The 19,325-nt window shown below is 29.7% G+C and overlaps 1 protein-coding gene across 6 annotated transcripts in view; it reads right to left on the bottom strand.

Annotated features, from left to right (window-relative positions):
* The window catches only part of LOC119605856, a 63,489-nt gene that overhangs the window by 26,203 nt on the left and 17,961 nt on the right, over nt 1-19,325 (bottom strand). For 3 of the 6 annotated variants that reach the window (XM_037959192.1, XM_037959200.1, XM_037959208.1), the window contains exon 2: nt 1,719-2,928. In XM_037959192.1, the coding sequence (XP_037815120.1) occupies nt 1,719-2,805 (1,087 nt within the window). In that variant the 5' untranslated portion in view covers nt 2,806-2,928. Of the gene's footprint in view, nt 1-1,718; nt 2,929-7,600; nt 8,100-19,325 lie in introns of those variants that run through there. The other 3 variants (XM_037959184.1, XM_037959225.1, XM_037959215.1) reach the window with 3 other exon arrangements.

The raw sequence follows: 19,325 nt of genomic DNA, 5'->3' as shown, positions 1-19,325 counted from the left end.
ATATTTTAAAATAAATATTGATCATGTTTATTAGCGTAATAAAATAATCATAAATGTTAAACTATTGAATAATTTGAATTTTTAAGTGTTTAATAAAAAATAAAGCTTTTGTGTGAGGAACTGTTTTGGTCGAATTTTCTACGTTAAAATTAAGAGATCTCGAATATTTTATTGCATAATATTGAAGATTTTTTCGCCCTAGATACGAGTATATTGAACATAATTATGAACTTAAAAGCCCTACACAAAGGAAAAAAGAAATATACACGCCTGGTAGCAAACTGACACCAAAGTGTTTATAATTTTTCAATAACATCCGTTGTCAAAGTATATACATACGTATGACAACACTATGTAATGTTAAAAAGTCAACGTTGTCAACATTGCAAGAATTCGTTGTCGAAATCTAAATTTTATTCACATCCGTTGTCTAAATGTTAACAAACGCGGTAAGCTCTCTATTGGCAATGGATTGTTTGTATATACTTTGACAACGGATGTTATTGAAAAATTATAAACAGTTTGGTGTCAATTTGGTACCAGGCGTATATATTTCTTTTTCCCTCTATGTACTCGAGGGGTTCAGTTGTATGGGGACTAGGTCAAATATTGGACCGATGTTACGCATTTTCAATAGGATTCGTCTCTAGTATAATAGAAGATCGCAAGCAAATTTTAATTGAATTATCTTCAAAATTGCAACCTGTAATTTAATTACAAGGTTTACATGGACATGGACTCAGAAAATGATTCTAAACCGATTGGTATATTTTAAGGTGGGACCAATACTATTGTGCGTTACAAATTTCAGCACAAACCCAATATACCCTCCCCACTAAAGTGGTGTAGGGTATAAAAAGGAACTTATATATTATATCACCACGTGTTATCATGAATCGCTTCCCTTAATCGTCGATTGCTTCCATACCTATACTAAAGATGGTAGAAAAATATAAGACTAATTTCTCCTTTAGGATTAAAGATGAAGCAGAAATATTAGCGATTAAGAGGGTGGCGAATTGGCTGAGGTACTATTGGGATATCATATTCTATACTGATAGTCAAACTGCTATCAGAACCCTAATAGGTATGTCAATCTACATCTAAACATCTGTATTAACGACGGGAGTTTACGAACGTAACTGCGAGACATTTAATTCTCTTAAGAGCAATAATACTGCTGATATATTGACGTGAGCTGGTACCATGATGGCTGAAACAGACATACAATGGTGTTGCGTTCCCCTGTCAGACATTTAAAAACATATTTCTCAAGATCAATTTTCACACAAGTATACCCAATCGAGTACTAGAATTTTATAAAGACTATTTTCTAGGTCATCATAGATCGAATTCAAATTTTGAAAGTTGTTAAAATGAATACCTAAAAAGTATTCGCTAAACACCTGATCTATGTGATTTATTCATTTTTTATCCAGAAAAGATATTGTTCTGCAGTATATGTATATAGTGAAAATCGAACTAAACTATCCGACAGAGCAATTGTAGGTCGCACCATGTCCAATCTTTAATAGAAAATTTGATCTTTTGGAACCATTTGAAATCACTTTATGTGGTATCAGTAGGATAAGAAACTGGTTCTTTCAACAAATCTAAATTCAAAACTAAACTCTTTTTAATACCTGCCATATAGCTCATAACGTTTCAAGTGTTTTTTCTAAAAATAAACAAACAAAAATAGAATTTGTTCTACTCACCTGTAAACGAACGACTATTACGTGCATATGGTATTTCATTTTCCTTTATATCATTTTCTTCCTCAGCTGCCACATTCTCCATCGAATCCACAGCCAATGATGATTGTGTTGTGGGTGTTGGTACATCCTCCGCTTCCTCAACATCATATTGATATGAATTGTCATTTTTATAGAATTTCAATCTTTGCGTAACATTGACATCCTGAGCATCTAAGACATCGTTTAAATAATAATAGACATTCTTTTGGAAACAGGAAAACGTTGGTCGTCTGTAACAGTCTTGTATGATGCCAGACCAAAGATTGTTGTCGGCCGTAAAACGTTTGGCGAAACGTAAAAATATTGAATCTTCGGCTGTATTGTATTTGGTTTTAAATTTCTTTTGTGATCTCGATGACGAACTGGTGGTATTAGAGGTGGAGTTGGTGGTGGTGGGACTGCTGTTTGTGGTATTGTCGAACCATAAAGATTCATTGTTCGCCATAATTGGTGCAAATGTTGATGTTTGAGTGTCTACAACACCACCATCAGTGCTAACATTAGAGTTGTCATTAAGAAGATGTAGATGATGGTGATAGTGGAGTGTTGTTAATGGTATTGTTGTGGCGGTTATATTGAAATCGTCAGCAGTAGCAACATCATCAACATTATTATTGAAATTGTCATCCGCTTTTGCTAGTGACATAGAATTTTCTATAATTGCTAATAACACAATTATGGTTGTTAACAAACTCCAACTTTGTTTGTTGCTATTGTTAATGTGCTGATGTTGTTGTTGTCGTTGCTGGTGTTCTTGTCTACATTTCGTTTTAAATAGACTTAAACTTCTTAACCATGTCGCCGTTGTATTTTTTGATGTCCTACTGTGCTTATTTCTTAAAATACAATTGATTCTATTCTTTTCTTGAAATGATTGATTTAAAAAATCTGGTAAAAGTTGTTGCTTCTGCTGCTGCTGAAGATGATTCGCAGAACAATATTCGCTTTGTAGATTCATTGTGTTGGTTTTCTTTAGGTTGTTGTTATTGAGATTTTTTTGTCTTTCAGTTTTAACTGAATTTAAATTTTGTTCAAGTTTTTTATACATTTTTGTATTTATGTTTCCGTTTTAATATTTATTGATTTTTGTTATTTTATTAATGTCTCGTTTAGTTTTTAGCACATTTTGTTTAAATTTCTCTCTTATAATTTTTGTTCTTAATTCTAAAATCTGCAAGTAGAAAGATGTAAGACTATGAATTTTGCCGTTTTTCAAGATTTTTTTGTCAACGTTTAACCGGTTAAACTAATTTAAAGAAATTTTCCATCGTTTATTATTTCACTTTAAGTTTTATATTGATTTTCACTTTTATTTATTTATTTTTTTTTTTTGTTTATTTAAAGTTTTAAGTTTAAAAGTTTGATTTGTTTTTAAATATTTTTTATGCAAATTTTGTATTTAACCCTCAATTATGTCATACGAATAATTTAATTATTTATTTATGTGATTATTAATTAAACTTTTAATTGATTATTCCAAGAATTTGATATACCTATGTAAATGTACTTATTTTTTTTAAGTTTTTGTATATATACTGCCTTATTCATAAACATTTATCAAAGGTTTATAGTACAAATTTTGTATGAAAATTTGATTTATAAACCTTTGATAAAAGTTTATGAATAAGACCCATAATGTATAGGATAATTTTAATTTTAATGATTTAATACATCAGTAATGAGTTCATATAAATTTGTGTCGAATTGTTTTACACACTATTAGAATAGTTTTTACCTATACTAAGATATTAGAGCGGTTATGTGAGTTTGAATTGTTATCCCCTTATTCACAAACAACATTTTTATTTTATAAAAGGTTTATAAAACAAAATTTCCATACAAAGTCTAATTTATAAACTGTTTATAAAATAAAAATTTTGTTTGTAAATAAGGGGGTTAATATTTAATTTCGAAAGTATGTAATAAAAATAGACGTGTGACATACTTTAAAGATTCATAGTATGACACTTTTGCTAACAAGAATAGTATAATATAATAATACCAAGGTTTGGTTATCTCTGGTCTCATCTATCTCGAACTTTATGGAGTATTTAGCCTGTGTTTATACTGAAAATTATGAAATATCTATCTCCAATTCCATACGATTGTATGTGACATTCGCACGCCTTCAAAGTGGTATAGATTTTGTAAAATTAGGAGTACTTGTAAAACCAATTTTATCATTCTGTTCCATTTAAAGAATACTATATTTACAAAAGGAATCATCCTATTCGGAACCTTGTTTTCCAAAATATGGATTAAAATATGGCGATATCATACGTGACAAAATACGGAAGTGTTTTTAAAGCACATGTAAATATTTACGAAAATCTGCGAATTCTGTAGGTGTATCTTTTATGTTTTAATTTCTTACACTATGGGACATATTTTTCATTAGTAATCCACAATTTTTGAATAAAAAAAAATTAATATAATTTTATAATAAACATTTTTAAATATCGTACGTAACACATCGTATGTGACAGATTTTTCTCCTGATTGTTTTTAGGTAATAAAATATATATTTTAGAAGTATTTGCATACACACACTTCAACAAATCAAAACGAGTAGGAAAGTGCAGTCGGACATGGCCGACCTATATACATGTTTAAGCAATTTATAGATAAAAATAAAAAACTGGAGTTATATGGCGTCTAGGGTCAAATATAGACCGATCCTCATAAAATTCTAGGGTGTAATTTTAATTCATATACAACTTAGTTGGTCCAATCGTTATGAAAATCGGCATAAAGGTTTAGGCTTATAGACATTTTAGATCTACCGATTTTTGAAGGGATAGTATTATAATTAACAGAATTATGAGCTAAAAAGTGATATTTGAGGGTCCGTTTGTATGACGGCGAGGTGTAAAAAAAGACCGATTTCAAAAATTTTCAACAGTCTTCATCTTTGGTGCTACAAAGGATCACATTCCAATGTTGAATTATCTTCAAAAATGTAGAAGTTATAAGGGTTTTATTTTTTTTCAGTCGTGTTTTACCTTTTCATGGAATTGCCCATATGTATATAAATATGAATGTGTGTTTGTTTGTATGTTTGTTTGGACTTTATAGACTGCTAAACTCAGAGTTTTCCTGTATGTGTGGATATAGTTTCTTCCAGACATACAGGCTACTTTGTATTTCGATATTTCAAGTGGATGGGGTGCCACGCCCACATACAAAATAAATATTAAAAGTCACATATCTCAAAAAGTGCAAAAAGTAGAGCATTAAAGTTTTGTATGGACATCTTAGACATCCACATAAATATATGGGGATAGTATGGGTGGCCTAGCTCTAATAGGCGTGGCACATCCCAATTAAAGAAAATCTTAAATTTGTATGTATGAGAAAAAAAAAATAGTTAGATTTTTCGAATTTCGTTTATTTATGTAGAAAGTGGGCGGACTAGCATTAGGGGGCGTGACACCTCCCATATGAATTAAATACAAAAATTTGGTTATTTTGGATACTATTAGGGCTAGATACATACGATTTTTCACTCTAGCGTTCATGTGAACATCTGGAAGGAAAATGGGCTGACTTTAATAAGGGGGAATGGAACCTCGCACATGAGTTTTAAGAAAAAAGGGGGAATGCGTTTATTTGGAAAACTATTAGAGCTATAATATTCTAATTTTCCACGAAGAACTCTAGCGTCCATATGAATATTTGAGGCGAATGGGCGGACTTTAATTAGGGGTTTTGGAAGCTCCCACATGAATTAAAAAAAATCGTATATCTAAGAAACTTTTAAAGGAAAATCCTCAAATTTTGCAAGAACAACTTTGACATCAATGTGAAGATTTGTGTGGTAATTTAGCAGACTAGGAAAATGTATGTTCTAAATTCTCTGTTCAACCAAAATCTTATAACCGCACTACTGACATATTTCGTGGCCCGAAGTAGCAGCCCTTTAACCGAAATTCTCTTTTGCCGATTTGAGTTTCAACAGCCAAGCGGCCTCTCCAATAACCGGAACAGTACAAGTCTTCCGAGTAACTCGTTTTAGTGAAGATGCGGGAAGTATATTAAGATAACATGCTCTGAGAGGATTTTGAGTTCGTGTTTAGCCCTATAGAAAAGTCATACATTTATGATCAATATAATCTGGCAAAGTCAATAAATTATTAAAATTTTATAATCATTCAGCGATAGTTTATGGCAAAATTGTGTTCAGCGATGAAGCTCTTTTTCGGTTTAACAGGTTTGTTTACAGACAAGAAGATTTTTCCGGATGAGGTTCAATAGGACTTGTGTATTAGCTTTAAAGGTTACTATTTTACTAATAATAATTGACGCCTATATGGCCAGCAGGCCGATGCTATGTATTGATCTTTCGAATACTTTTTTTTAGAAAAATTTACTTTTTTGTGTTTTGAGGTTATGTAATATTTTAGTACATTTATGATATGATTTAATTCTTTATTACAAAAATCACGTAAGACCTAAAAAGTTTTCTGAAAATAGTTGTTCAATTTTTTCTTCAAATACCTGATAAATGTGATCGAAGCTAAAGATTTCCAAAAGAAGGCCTTGTAAGAGTTCTTCAGTTAATTATGGACTAAGACAAACTGATTCACTCGTATAGAGTTTAGGGCTAATTACACAGGCCAATAAAGTGTAGTGTATACTCTGCAAATGGCTCAGAGTTTTGAGATATCGAGTCTTTAAATATGAAATACTCCGTGTCCTGCCATATTTGGGAGTTTTTTAAAGCACGAACAGACATAGATAATGACTAATTAAACCCATAAATAACATTGAAAAGTAAGGGGTTAAAATGCTAAAATTTACTTACACAATAGCATTTTAAGTCATCGGGTTTGACATTGGAGGCAAGTACTTACCACTTACAATGTCAACAAATAGGGAGTTAGGTAAGTACTTACTACGATCGCCTGCAAATAGGGAGTAAAATAAGTGGTTTGGTTTCTGAGAAAACAATAATTGTTTACGAGAATACGCCCACTGCCTCAATTCACGAAAAAATATATATTTTTTCGTTTGTGTTAAAAACAATGTTCGAAAACAATATGTCAAGGCTGAAAAGTAAGTACTTACGTAATACATTATTTGTAAGTTATTACCAGACCCTCTGTAAGTAATGCAGACGGTATGTATTAGTCGTTGAAAAGAAAGTTGTTGAGTTAGTACAAGTCATTACCATGTCTTTACTGGGAAATTATAATATAAGAACTAAAAAATGTTCCCTGTAGTACATATATGAACAAAAATGTATAGATGCTTCAGTGAAAGTCCCTGCTTTACAAAAAAACTATTTTAGTCCTAAACACCTAAAAACCACCTTTAAATATTGATTTTCAAATGCGACATCACACCGCAAAGATCAAATTAAAATTTGTATAGTTTTTCTAAAAACATAATCACCACAATCTTTAGGTTCAGAAACCTTTAAACCGATCATAAATGAAATGGCAAAGTAACCGCCCAAACACGGCACTTAACTTTCCATTTCACCAAAATGTAAACACTTCAAATTGACTGCAGATAAACATGCACATTTCGTTTTTATTGTTGCCTTTTCTGTTGCAAAAATTGCTAAAAAAAAGTATTTAGGTCAGTTGTTAATACAAAGAACTGATACCATTGATGGGTTCCAGTTTAAAATTGAAAGTATTCACAGTTGTTTTCTTTGTTGTTTTTTTTTAAGAAAAACTTTCATTTAGTAAATATATTTTTGATTTTTTTTATATATGTTTTCATAATTATATTTTTAAATAATTTACACATTTTATTTGTTTGTGAATAAACAACAAACAGATGCTTGAGTTTTTTCTTCTTCTTCTTAAATTAAAGACAACTTCACATCAACACACCTACAAAATTCACGCTTATTTAGCGTTGGTCAACATTTTTTCTAACACTTTCACAAAAAATATTTTTTGTTTATTTGAGTTTATACAATTAGGTTGGGTTTTTTTATTAATTTTTGGCTTTATTTACTTTTTTTAATGACTTTTGTTTTTAATTAATTTTCTTTTTATTTTTTGTACATATTTTTGTCACCACTTCTTTGTTGACTTTAAAACAAACATGCGTTTAACTGCGTATCTTGGTAACAACTAAACACGACAAGATCATGGCCAACATACCAAGCTTAACAAAATGTTCAAATATTTCACAAAAACATACAAGACAGACCAGAAACTGGAATATTACAAATAAATTTCATATATTGAAGCTATTGTTGAAGCTGTTTTATTTCGTTTTCTTTTCTCAGTTAAAAATTAACCAAATCCAAAAAATTTCTGTAAATAAAATTGCAGCAGAGTTTTATTTGCGTTACTTCAGCCGTTAAAACGTTGTGCTTTCTTTATAAACTAGTGACAAACTGATGCTGTTAACACGGCACACATCTGGTAGTGATCTTGTTGTAAATTGCTTACTCACTGTACGACACTGTCTGTAATACTTGACTGCAATTCAATACACTGAATCTCTTTCACTATAAAAATCCATCGCAATATGCTAAACGAAAAGAAAGTCCATACAATCTCAAGTAGCTTAGTAAAGAAATGCTTTCGTTAAGTTTATTTACATTGAGAAAAGAGTGTTCGAAGAGAATGAGAAAGTCGGCTAAAGAGTGTTATTGTTGTACAAGTGTCGTTAAGTTGTTGGCTGTTGGTTTTGTAATAAACTTGTTTAAACATTTTTGATAAATATTAGATTTGTTTATGTTTGAGTTGTTACAAGAAATGCCTAAAGAGAATTATGTTTAAAACAAGCATTAGTACTCAATTTATAAAGCGATAATATATATGATTATATAACGAACTTGAAAGCTTTGAGCCCAACATCCATAATCCCTTAAGAATAGATTTTTTACTCCCAAATCAAACCATTCGGTTGCTAAAACGAATGGATATATTTCGAAAAATGCTTAAGGTCATTCATGCAGTAGTTATATATTATTTGTGACTTAACTGAAACGTACTAGGGGATGTAAACAACCGGTCTCTTTCATCCTCATGTGAGAGATCAAGTATACCGCCATGTATTCCAATCATTTTGTTGCTAAGGTCGCGGATTAGTTAACAAAATAATCGGTCTTATGTTCGAAGCAGGTCTAATAGGAATTGAGGGAAGTACGGAGGGTATTTCTGACTATTTGGATACGATACCTTCAATAGTGATTCCTAGTAGGGGCGAATGGATTGGGTCCGAAGTACTGTTTGAAGGGTGTGCAGTCTTTACTGACGGATCCAAAATGGAATCTGGTACTGGGGCCGGAGTTTATCTGATTGATGATAACATAAGAGTGTCCTATAGACTTCCGGTCGAATGTAGCGTCTTCCAGGCGGAGATCTTGGCGATCTGGAAAGCCGGGGACATCATTAAGACACACATTACTAGGAGGTTGGTATGATTGATAGATAAAGCACTACAATGTCACATGTTACGTTCTAGAATCATTAGTCAGGTTATACACAGTGAGTCTGTGTTGGCTACCGGGATATTGTGAAACGGGATCTCAGATGAATTGCCCAGACAGAGCTTGATCTTATAGGGATTGTTCTGTAAAAACCCCTATCTGTTATTACTATAGACTAATTTTTAAAAAATTCAATTGGATTGCAGGGTTTCTAGAGCACTATGGCCGAAATTAAACCCAAAATCAACCAGAATACTATTAGGAATGGACACCCAATAAGCATTTTTGCTGGAATTCAAGTGTAAATCAAATTTAATTCCAGTCAAACATTCAAATTTGAAGTGTTGAAATACACTTGCATTACACTTTAATTCAATAGCATTCTCCAGTGAAAAGGAAACTTGAATTCAAGTCGAACATTATAATGTTACTACAGTTTAATTCAAGGCTTGTATAACATTACAACTCGAATAGAAAAAATGCTTAAATTCAATCTTTGAAATACAGTTTAATTCAAACCTTGAATTTTAATGTAATTCCTATCGAAAAAATAATTACATTCAAGCACCTATAATATACATATATGTATATATATTTATGTACATATGTATTAGCTGTAGGTGTAACATACTGCCACATATCTTAAAATTTAACAGACATAATTAAGACATTTATTAATAATAAATAAGAAATGAATGAGGACAAAATTACATACATATTTATACATTTTACATGGCAAAAACTTGTATAAAACATAATTTACAGGATCTCTCTGTTTCTTTAACATTGCAAATAAATCAGCAAAGATCTTGAAAGAACGCATCAACCAGAAATGTTTGCATTATTCTATATACATTCGTGCCTATATCAAAGAACATTTTCTACATTAATCCCGTTTTGGGTTGGTTTAATCTGCATACATGCCTTTTATTGCAATTGGATTCATTGATTTTTATAAATTCTGACACCAACATTTGCTGTTCTATTTTGTTGCATTGAAGTAAAAATATGAACATTTTTATTATTAATATTTTTAATTTATTATTATTGAAGTAAAAATATGAACATTTTTATTAATAATATTTTTAATTTATTTTCAAGTTTGACAAGAAAATTTGGTTTGAAAACATTATTTGACTTTACTTGAAAATAAAACTGGAATTAAAATTGAATTATAATTAAATTTCAAGCACTGCTAAATAAAATTAACTTGATTTTTTAATATTTAAATTATTTCATATATTTATGTAACACAAAATTATGTTAACAACAAAGTATTACTAAAAAAAATATGTAAATTTAAATATTAAAATTTTTAATAAATTTACTTAAAATAATGCAATGATATACATACATGTGTATATGTATGTAAACAAGTCTTTTAATTGTTTGCAAATATTAATTATAAGTAAAAATTTAAAGTAAAGTTTAGAAACATTTAGAATATATTGCAACAATTTAAAATGATTTCTTTGTTTTTTGCCGTGTCGATTTTTTGCTTGCTGGAAAAACGTTATAACTACTTTTTCAAATTGTGATTCGCTGTGATCGGCAAATTTTTGGCGGTAAGCAACTGAAATATTTGTAAATGTAGTCGAAAATCCCACATCCAAAATATCAAATTTAAATAAATAGGTACCTTTAACTGCTAACATAGTTGAAATTTTTTTTTATCTCGATTTATCTTTGGAACCTTGCCAACAAAACTGTTTAGTAACATCATCTTCTACTGATTCTGGTATACTAGTTTCTCAAAATTTTCTTCTGAATCTTGAATTTTTGCCTCAAACTTAATAAAATCTTCTTTTATTGCATATGAAGTTTTAGCTAAATTAATTTTCAATTCATTACTTCGTTGATGGTGTTGTTTTGAAAAAGCGTTTCATTTTGAGGTAGATTACTTACATTTTGTTTAACTTGCTAATTTTGAATCGAGTCGTTGCCTTGCGAGCGTTTAGCAAAAATTAACAATTTTTTCTGCATTTAATTTATTTCTTCTTACTATAATTTTTGATTGAAACTTTCGACGGTGTATTTTTTAATCTATATTTTTTACTTTATTTTATTAATTGTTTTTTGCTTTCACGGTTTAAATCTTGGAAAATCACAAAATTAATAATTTTTTTGACAATAAAAATTAAGTTTGAATAAAACTTTAAATATTTTTCAACATTTTTTACTTGAAAATATTTGAAAAATAAGCTGGAATTTAAGTTGAATTTCAATTAAAACACAAGCACTTGAATTTTAATTTTTTGATTGCTTATTGGGCAGGAAAAGTATAAAAACTTTAGTAGGGGTAATAACTGCTCACTGAGCAATTGGGGCCTTTAGGGATAATTGAGTTGTGGAAAATGAACTGGAAACAGTAGGTCATATCTTATGCAGCTGTCCAAGAGTACAGAATCTGAGGTAGAAGACTCCATGATGAACTGGGAGATGTAGCAGGGTGTGACTTAGGCGACATAATAGGTTTCATCAGGGAATATATTGGTTATTTAGGTGAAGGATAATGGAGATTTCCCTTCCATTTTCTTTCTGTAATCCTCTATGGGGGAAATTCTTACTCTTCTCACTTTTTCTCTCTCTATCACTCTCTTGCTTTTCTGTCTTCTCTCTAATATTCTTGTTCTTTATTCTTCATTAAAGGGAATCACAATGGACCCTCTGGGTCTCCAAGTGAAGGTATACCTGGGTATACAACCCTTTTAAACTAAACTAATCGATCATATTTCGACATATTACCGCTTACTAATTATTAATTATAGCTTGGCTTTGGTGCATTTTGCATTCCATTAAAAAGTATCTTTCATAGTCAACCAAAATAAGTAGTTATTCACCCAAAATGTAAGGACTACCAATTTGCTCTGATATAATTTACCTGCTTAATGGGTAAATACCGTTGTTTTTAATAAAGCTCAGAGTTGCTAAAAACCACATAAACCTCGAAATGGTATGTACATCATATATGTATTTCAAACATTTTGTTGAACGTAATATACCCAATTGATTTGTACTTTATTTTTTTATGTCGGTATTAGAGAGTCTTAACATTTACTTTATTTGTTATTATGATGTTTTAACAGATGTTTTTGTTTAAAATAAATCAGAAGATAATAAATTGTGGAAAAAAATCTATAATTTTTTTTTGATAAAAAACATATGCCTCTGTACTAAGTGTAATAATCTGGCACTACGTGAACCCGCAGTACTTGTTCTGTTATAGTAAGTGGTGAGGTCCCTAAGTGGTTCACGTAAAAAGGATTTGTTAAACCACATTGAAGGAAGAGAATGTTTGTTTAAGTTTGGCATGACGTTACGATACACCAAAAAGTGTTATAGTGTCCATTGACAATATGACACTTTTAAAAGTGATATGGAAACTAGGGTTATAACTTTTATACAATTTTTGAAAACTTCAACTTCAATCGCTAATCCAGATATAATTGCTGCTAACTTCGGTGATATTGAATTTTTGTTTCTTTTAAATAAGTATCATGTTAAACCGGACTTTGGGAGTACGCTATATTTTAACTCTGGGGTGTCTCGATAACAGGCTTACTGAAATTATTAGGATTATTTGTGAATTTATGTCCATGGCTATTATGGCACATTAAAAGTTACATATGTAATTTGGGCTTCCGAGGGTACTGTTTTCAAACTGTCCTACTACAGAACTCAAGTCTGGTGTGTCCGGCTATCACCGGCTTTCCTAAATTAAGCTCTGACAAAATTTTAAGTTCATATTATGATCTGACAATATTGTTAGATTTAATATTTTCATACACGATATAGTGATTATTAGTTGTGCTATAAACATATATGTACATACATATGTATATGGTATATAACATAATTGATGTCGAAACAAAAAAGTACAAATTTCATCGATTTACAACGTTAGGCATTAATTTCAGAGAGACAACTAACCTATAATATTATCTAAATTGTTTTTAACAATTCAATCAAAACACACGCCTCTTCCATTTTCAATTCACACAAAAAGGAAATTAAATATTATTTTCCTGACCTAATCATTATATCCACAATTAAATATAATATTTATTTACCATTCCATTGCCAGTTTCCATTTCCATTTATAAATAAAAGTTAAATAATATTCATGCTGACATTGCTATTTTTCCTTTCATGGACAATTTTCCTACACGTTCAACTTTGTTTAGATGAGCACAATGTGCAGAAAAGTTTGTTAAGGTTGTTTTTCTCTGTTGATTTTATTTTGAGCCAATTTATTTTGCTACTACAAGTTTTTCTCTTGTAAATTGGATTTTCAACCATAATCCTGTTGCTGATGTTTGTGTCAATGTTTCTGTGGTCAGTATAAACATATTTAAACTGTTTGAAAACAAGTTTTAGTCATCGCCACCTGTTGCTCTACTTCGTTTCGTTATGGTCATATATAGAAAATTTCTTAGTGACTATGGAGTTGAGTATAAGCAATAAAATGTCTGTCGTTTTCTGTTGAATTTAGTGAAACAAAAAATAAATAAATTTTGTATCTCTGTTTATCCAGAGTCTCTTGGTCAGACAATTGGCCTACATATAAAAATATACAAAGACAAAATACATATTGTGAATGAATTTTAAATTTGTTATGCCAATTATTATCATGGTAAGTTTTGTGGCACAAGTATTTCTATCTTGCTGCTATAAGTGTTTTATTCAGAGTTTTGGTGAAAGAAAAACCAGTAAAAATTATTTTGGTTTATTTTTGTTAGACACTTACATAGCTTGTTTTGAGAATGTTTAAACTCTTTAAGCGGCTGTGGTTTATTTTTAGAATTGAGGTGACCTTTTGGTTTGCGAAAAAAAGGAAGATGATGCTGTAAAACATTATGGCTTAGGCTGCATTTAGACTATGACATTTTACATATGACTTTAAGCATGAAAAATAAAATAAAATTATATTCGTATTTTAAAGTATTTTTTAAATTAATTGTCTATCAAAAGTGTTTATGGCATTTAGACGTAGTCAAATTTTGTTGCGAAGTGTGTTATAAGTTTTACATGTTCTTTCGATGTCAGCGACAACATTAAGAATGTTATCTTTTTATTTTGGAGTCTATAGACTTTATCGGTAATCACTGTTTGATGTTGAAATATAATATTTTAAAGGCTTTCTCAGTCAAGTTTTACAATATTCTGCCACATAGAATCAATAGTCAAAGTAGTTGTCAAAGTTAGGTTGGATTTGGAGCTTAGAGTTTAAAATGCGCCCGGCCGAAGGCCCACTGTCCAAGATACTTTTTAAAAGGTATCCAAACAGCCTATAAAGTATACAACTGCCTATAAAGTAAGGAGCTATTCTATCCAGACTTATTTCTGTAATTTTAATACAATACATTTTTATTTTAAAAGGTGGCGTGTCCAGTGAAATAATGTCCACGGTCGTTAAGACACACCAAAAATTGTCATAGTGTCAATGAACGTTCATGACAACCATTTTAAAAATATGAAAAAATAGATTTATTTATTAAAAGCGTTACACAGTCCATGGACATTATGACACTTTTACAAGTGTCATATTAAAATACCACCTAAGATATAATATTGTCCCTATTAAAGTAATTTAGTATGTATATAAAAATTATGGTGGATTTCAGATTTCGGGCATGTTCATGAACTTTGTGACGCTTTTAAAAAATAAGTGAATTTTATTAGGATTTCAGAAAAGTATACCCTAATCGTACATATATATGTAATTGATCCTCACTTTATTATATGTTGTATTTTCGGGCTCCCTTAAAAAGTATCATGTATAATCAGATTTCGCTCGATCGGGTCTTAAACACCGTAACTATGGACATACATATTGTGACACTTTTTTTGTGCGTAAAGATTTTCTCAAATTCATCAAACTACAGTGATGGAATTATCTTTGGCCCAAGGACAAAAAAAGTCTATTATTTCACCTATCCCTCATTCAATTGGACCAGCGAATATGAGCACATACATAATTTTTATAAATACATTAGCGTATCTACAAAAATCGACATAACTATGTTTTCTATAAAACTCTCTTCAATGTTATCAAATAAAACAGTTTACTTTTTTTGAATTTACTGTAAATCTAGATTTTTTTGCAAATTTTAACAGCGCATATTATAGTTTAGCCATAAAATCCATTATAATCTAAATGTTTTTTCATTATTAAACTTAAAAATTAAGTTGTTGTTTCCAATGAATTTCTAAGTATTTGTAGCTCTCTACTTTACCTATACAAGTCTAACTAAACTATTTTAAAACATTTATCTATTTTCCATTCTTACTACATTTTTATTGCTTAAGAAATGTTCTAACAATTGGTAATTAAATTGAAGCACTGTTAAAACAAGTTCATTGTTTTTACGGCAGTTTATTTTTTTCTTTAATTTTTAAAGTTATATAACTATATTTTAACCCGTTTCTTGCCTTGTCTCTTCCGATGGTTGCTCAAGAATTTTTACGTACCTAGGCGTTTAGGTCATAATATTTTTTCTTGTAATAAAATTAACTGACATTTATTTGTCATTATGTCTTTATGTATTACTACTAGTCGCAATGTTTAGTTTCTGTTGTTTTTATCGTGTCGTTTTAGTAAAGTGTGATAAGAGTATGAACAATTTGTTATTTACTTTTCCATTCGTTTGTTTCCTTTGTCGCTTTAGTTTTATGTGAAAAATTATGCCAGTATTATTTTATAATAGCTTTAAGACGAGTTTTTTCGTTTAATAATATGTAATGTGTGCTCTACAGCTGGTAGATATTCCTAATGATTGATATTATTATCTTGTATTTTAAATTTCATAAACCAATTTACACAGACTGCATACAATTATTAACCTCTAGTAATATGAATACGCAATATTGCGAAATGGCTTGTCTTTAGGACATATTCAATATATTCACTCAATATTCAGACATTACAACTTTCTTTGAAAAACCTCTTGCCATCTTGCTTAAACAACCGCAATCTGAGAAGATGTGAATTTGGTCGTAGAAGAAATCAGTTTACTAAGAGTAAAACAATTAGGTTAGATATATATATAGATAGATAGATAGATAGATAGATAGATAGATAGATAGATAGATAGATAGATAGATAGATAGATAGATAGATAGATAGATAGATAGATAGATAGATAGATAGATAGATAGATAGATAGATAGATAGATAGATAGATAGATAGATAGATAGATAGATAGATAGATAGATAGATAGATAGATAGATAGATAGATAGATAGATAGATAGATAGATAGATAGATAGATAGATAGATAGTAGATAGATAGATAGATAGATAGATAGATAGATAGATAGATAGATAGATAGATAGATAGATAGATAGATAGATAGATAGATAGATAGATAGATAGATAGATAGATAGATAGATAGATAGATAGATAGATAGATAGATAGATAGATAGATAGATAGATAGATAGATAGATAGATAGATAGATAGATAGATAGATAGATAGATAGATAGATAGATAGATAGATAGATAGATAGATAGATAGATAGATAGATAGATAGATAGATAGATAGATAGATAGATAGATAGATAGATAGATAGATAGATAGATAGATAGATAGATAGATAGATAGATAGATAGATAGATAGATAGATAGATAGATAGATAGATAGATAGATAGATAGATAGATAGATAGATAGATAGATAGATAGATAGATAGATAGATAGATAGATAGATAGATAGATAGATAGATAGATAGATAGATAGATAGATAGATAGATAGATAGATAGATAGGATAGATAGATAGATAGATAGATAGATAGAGATAGATAGATAGATAGATAGATTAAATAAATAAATTGATGGATGTGCGGTGTAAAGTTATTTTCCGATTTTGCTAAACATTCTACTTTAAAATACATACCGCATTATCTTAATATAGTCGCTAATAACCAAATATCTGAATGAAGTTAAGTATAGGGTGTCTATGGTTCACTCTACTATTTTAACGTGTTTGTTCTAACTTTTTTTTATTATCTTTAATGTTGTAATAATGTATTTATAAGGTTATAAATAAAATTCCACATAAAAACTAAAATAAAAGTTTATAAAACATTTCTTAACGGTATAAATGAAAATCTTTTTGTTTTTGTCTTGACCAAGCCTTAAATGCAATATTTAAAGGTCGGGGTTTTTTTTTTCAATGTTTGTTTTGATATCTTCTTTCCAGTCATGTTGATATATAACGAAAAAAAAAAATTATATAATTTTCAAATGGAAGTTAATTTTTTTCTCTCTTTATTTTGATAGGTGAGAAACAAAGCAATAAGTTCTTTTATTATGTAAATGTCTTGTTTATTTCTCTTTTTAGAAATTTAAATTACATAATTATGTTGTAAGAAAAACTAGCTAAAAACAGAATAAACCTGAACTTTAACATCAACATGGTTTTGTTTTATAAAATCTGTTTAAACTTGGCATTGTAATGAAAACAAAAAGTAATAAGAGTACAAATATAGATTCTTTTGTTTATAAACATATAAAATACTTTTTGTATTATTTGTCTTACTAACAACATTTTATACGCTGGGGCATTCTCAGTAATCTGATATAAATAATGATGCATGATTCACGTTGTAACTAAATCATATTGAATACGTTTTGTGGTTCAACATTAATCATTATGAGTGGCTTCAACACGAATCGTTTATTTATTTATTTGTATATTTATTTGCTGGTTTGTTTGTAAATGATATTTGTTTATTTATTTTGTTTTGGTTTTATTACTATTTTTATGTTTAGCTGGTTAATGTAAATAATTAAACTTATTTTTTTTTTTCTTTTTCGCTTTTATTACAAATTTTCACTTTTTATTGCTCTACATACTTAAATGCAATGTAATACATATTATTATTGTATCTTGTTATCTGTTTGTAGGCTATTGCTTAAGGTTTAATTACTTTCAATTATTTCGTTAAAAATAAAATGAAAAAATTAATAAATGCAAAAACTCCTATTAGATAAAAAAAACTGTATAACACGCACTTGTGGTCATAGACTTGTATTCTTTTTTAATGTTAATTGATTACTCCGTATATATTAAAAGATTATGATTTTTATTAAATTTACAAATTAAGTCACGAATTATCTTTGGGTTTTCGTGACTGTTACAGATTTTATCGATTTAGCTAAATTTGTAAAAGGATAATTAAATCCATTATCGCCAAAAAATCCATTAATTACCAAAACATAATATTGTGTAGTGAAGTTAACCTATAACAAAATTTGCGTATTTAATTACTATTTTTTATTGATTTTATTCTATTTTTTGTAAAATTACTGTGATCGCAGCCGCGAGAATAGGGTTTCCAGATGTTTTTTGTCCCCTGACTTTTTATATTATAACTTTTTAATTCATATACTAAGCGTTTGTGCTGATGTTTGTAACACCCAAAAATATTCTTCATTCATGTCCGTCTGTCTGTCCGTCCGTCCTTCCGTATCTTTTAGTCCAAGGACGAACCCTACTGAAAATGGTTGAAATCGGTTAATTATTTTACCTAGTCCCCATACAACCGTAGCCTTCGTCTAGGGCTTAAACATATATTGCCACAATAAATTTTTAAGTTCGGGCAAATTTCTGCCCTATCCCCCATACAAACGGACCTTCCGATTTGGGCCTTTTAGCTCATAACTACGTCAAATATATTACTCTCTGTCCGAAAATCGGCACAACTAGGTTTGATATACATAATTATAAATAACATTGCCGATTTTCGTAATGATAGGGCCTCAGTTGACTTAGCCCCCATACAAAGTCCCCTTCAGAAATGACTTGAATGTTCACAATTCACTTATAATCGCTAGTATCACGATCAAATTTAGCAAAATAAGTTTTAAGCATATAAACATTAATTCCGGCAATAAATTTTATAAGGATCGACTTAATTTTCCCCTAGCCCCCATACAACCGGACCTTCCGATTTGGGCCTTTTATCTCTTAACTACGTCTAATATACTACTATCTATCCAAAAATCAATACAATATGCTGATGTTTTCAACACTCAAAAATATTTGTAATTAAGTAAACCAGTCGGTCCAGAATCACTTTCTAATTATGTCCGTCCGCACGCTACAGCTTGTTTTCAATATAATGTGTTGAAATTTGTCACATACTCTTCTCTGGATC

Source organism: Lucilia sericata, unplaced genomic scaffold (genome assembly GCF_015586225.1).
Source record: "Lucilia sericata isolate MDLA Ls3-8-SP2 unplaced genomic scaffold, ASM1558622v1 Contig000015F_arrow, whole genome shotgun sequence".
Lineage (NCBI taxonomy): Eukaryota > Metazoa > Arthropoda > Insecta > Diptera > Calliphoridae > Lucilia > Lucilia sericata.
The sequence above is the reverse complement of the archived record's forward strand: the minus strand, read 5'-3'. Positions and strand labels throughout refer to the sequence as shown.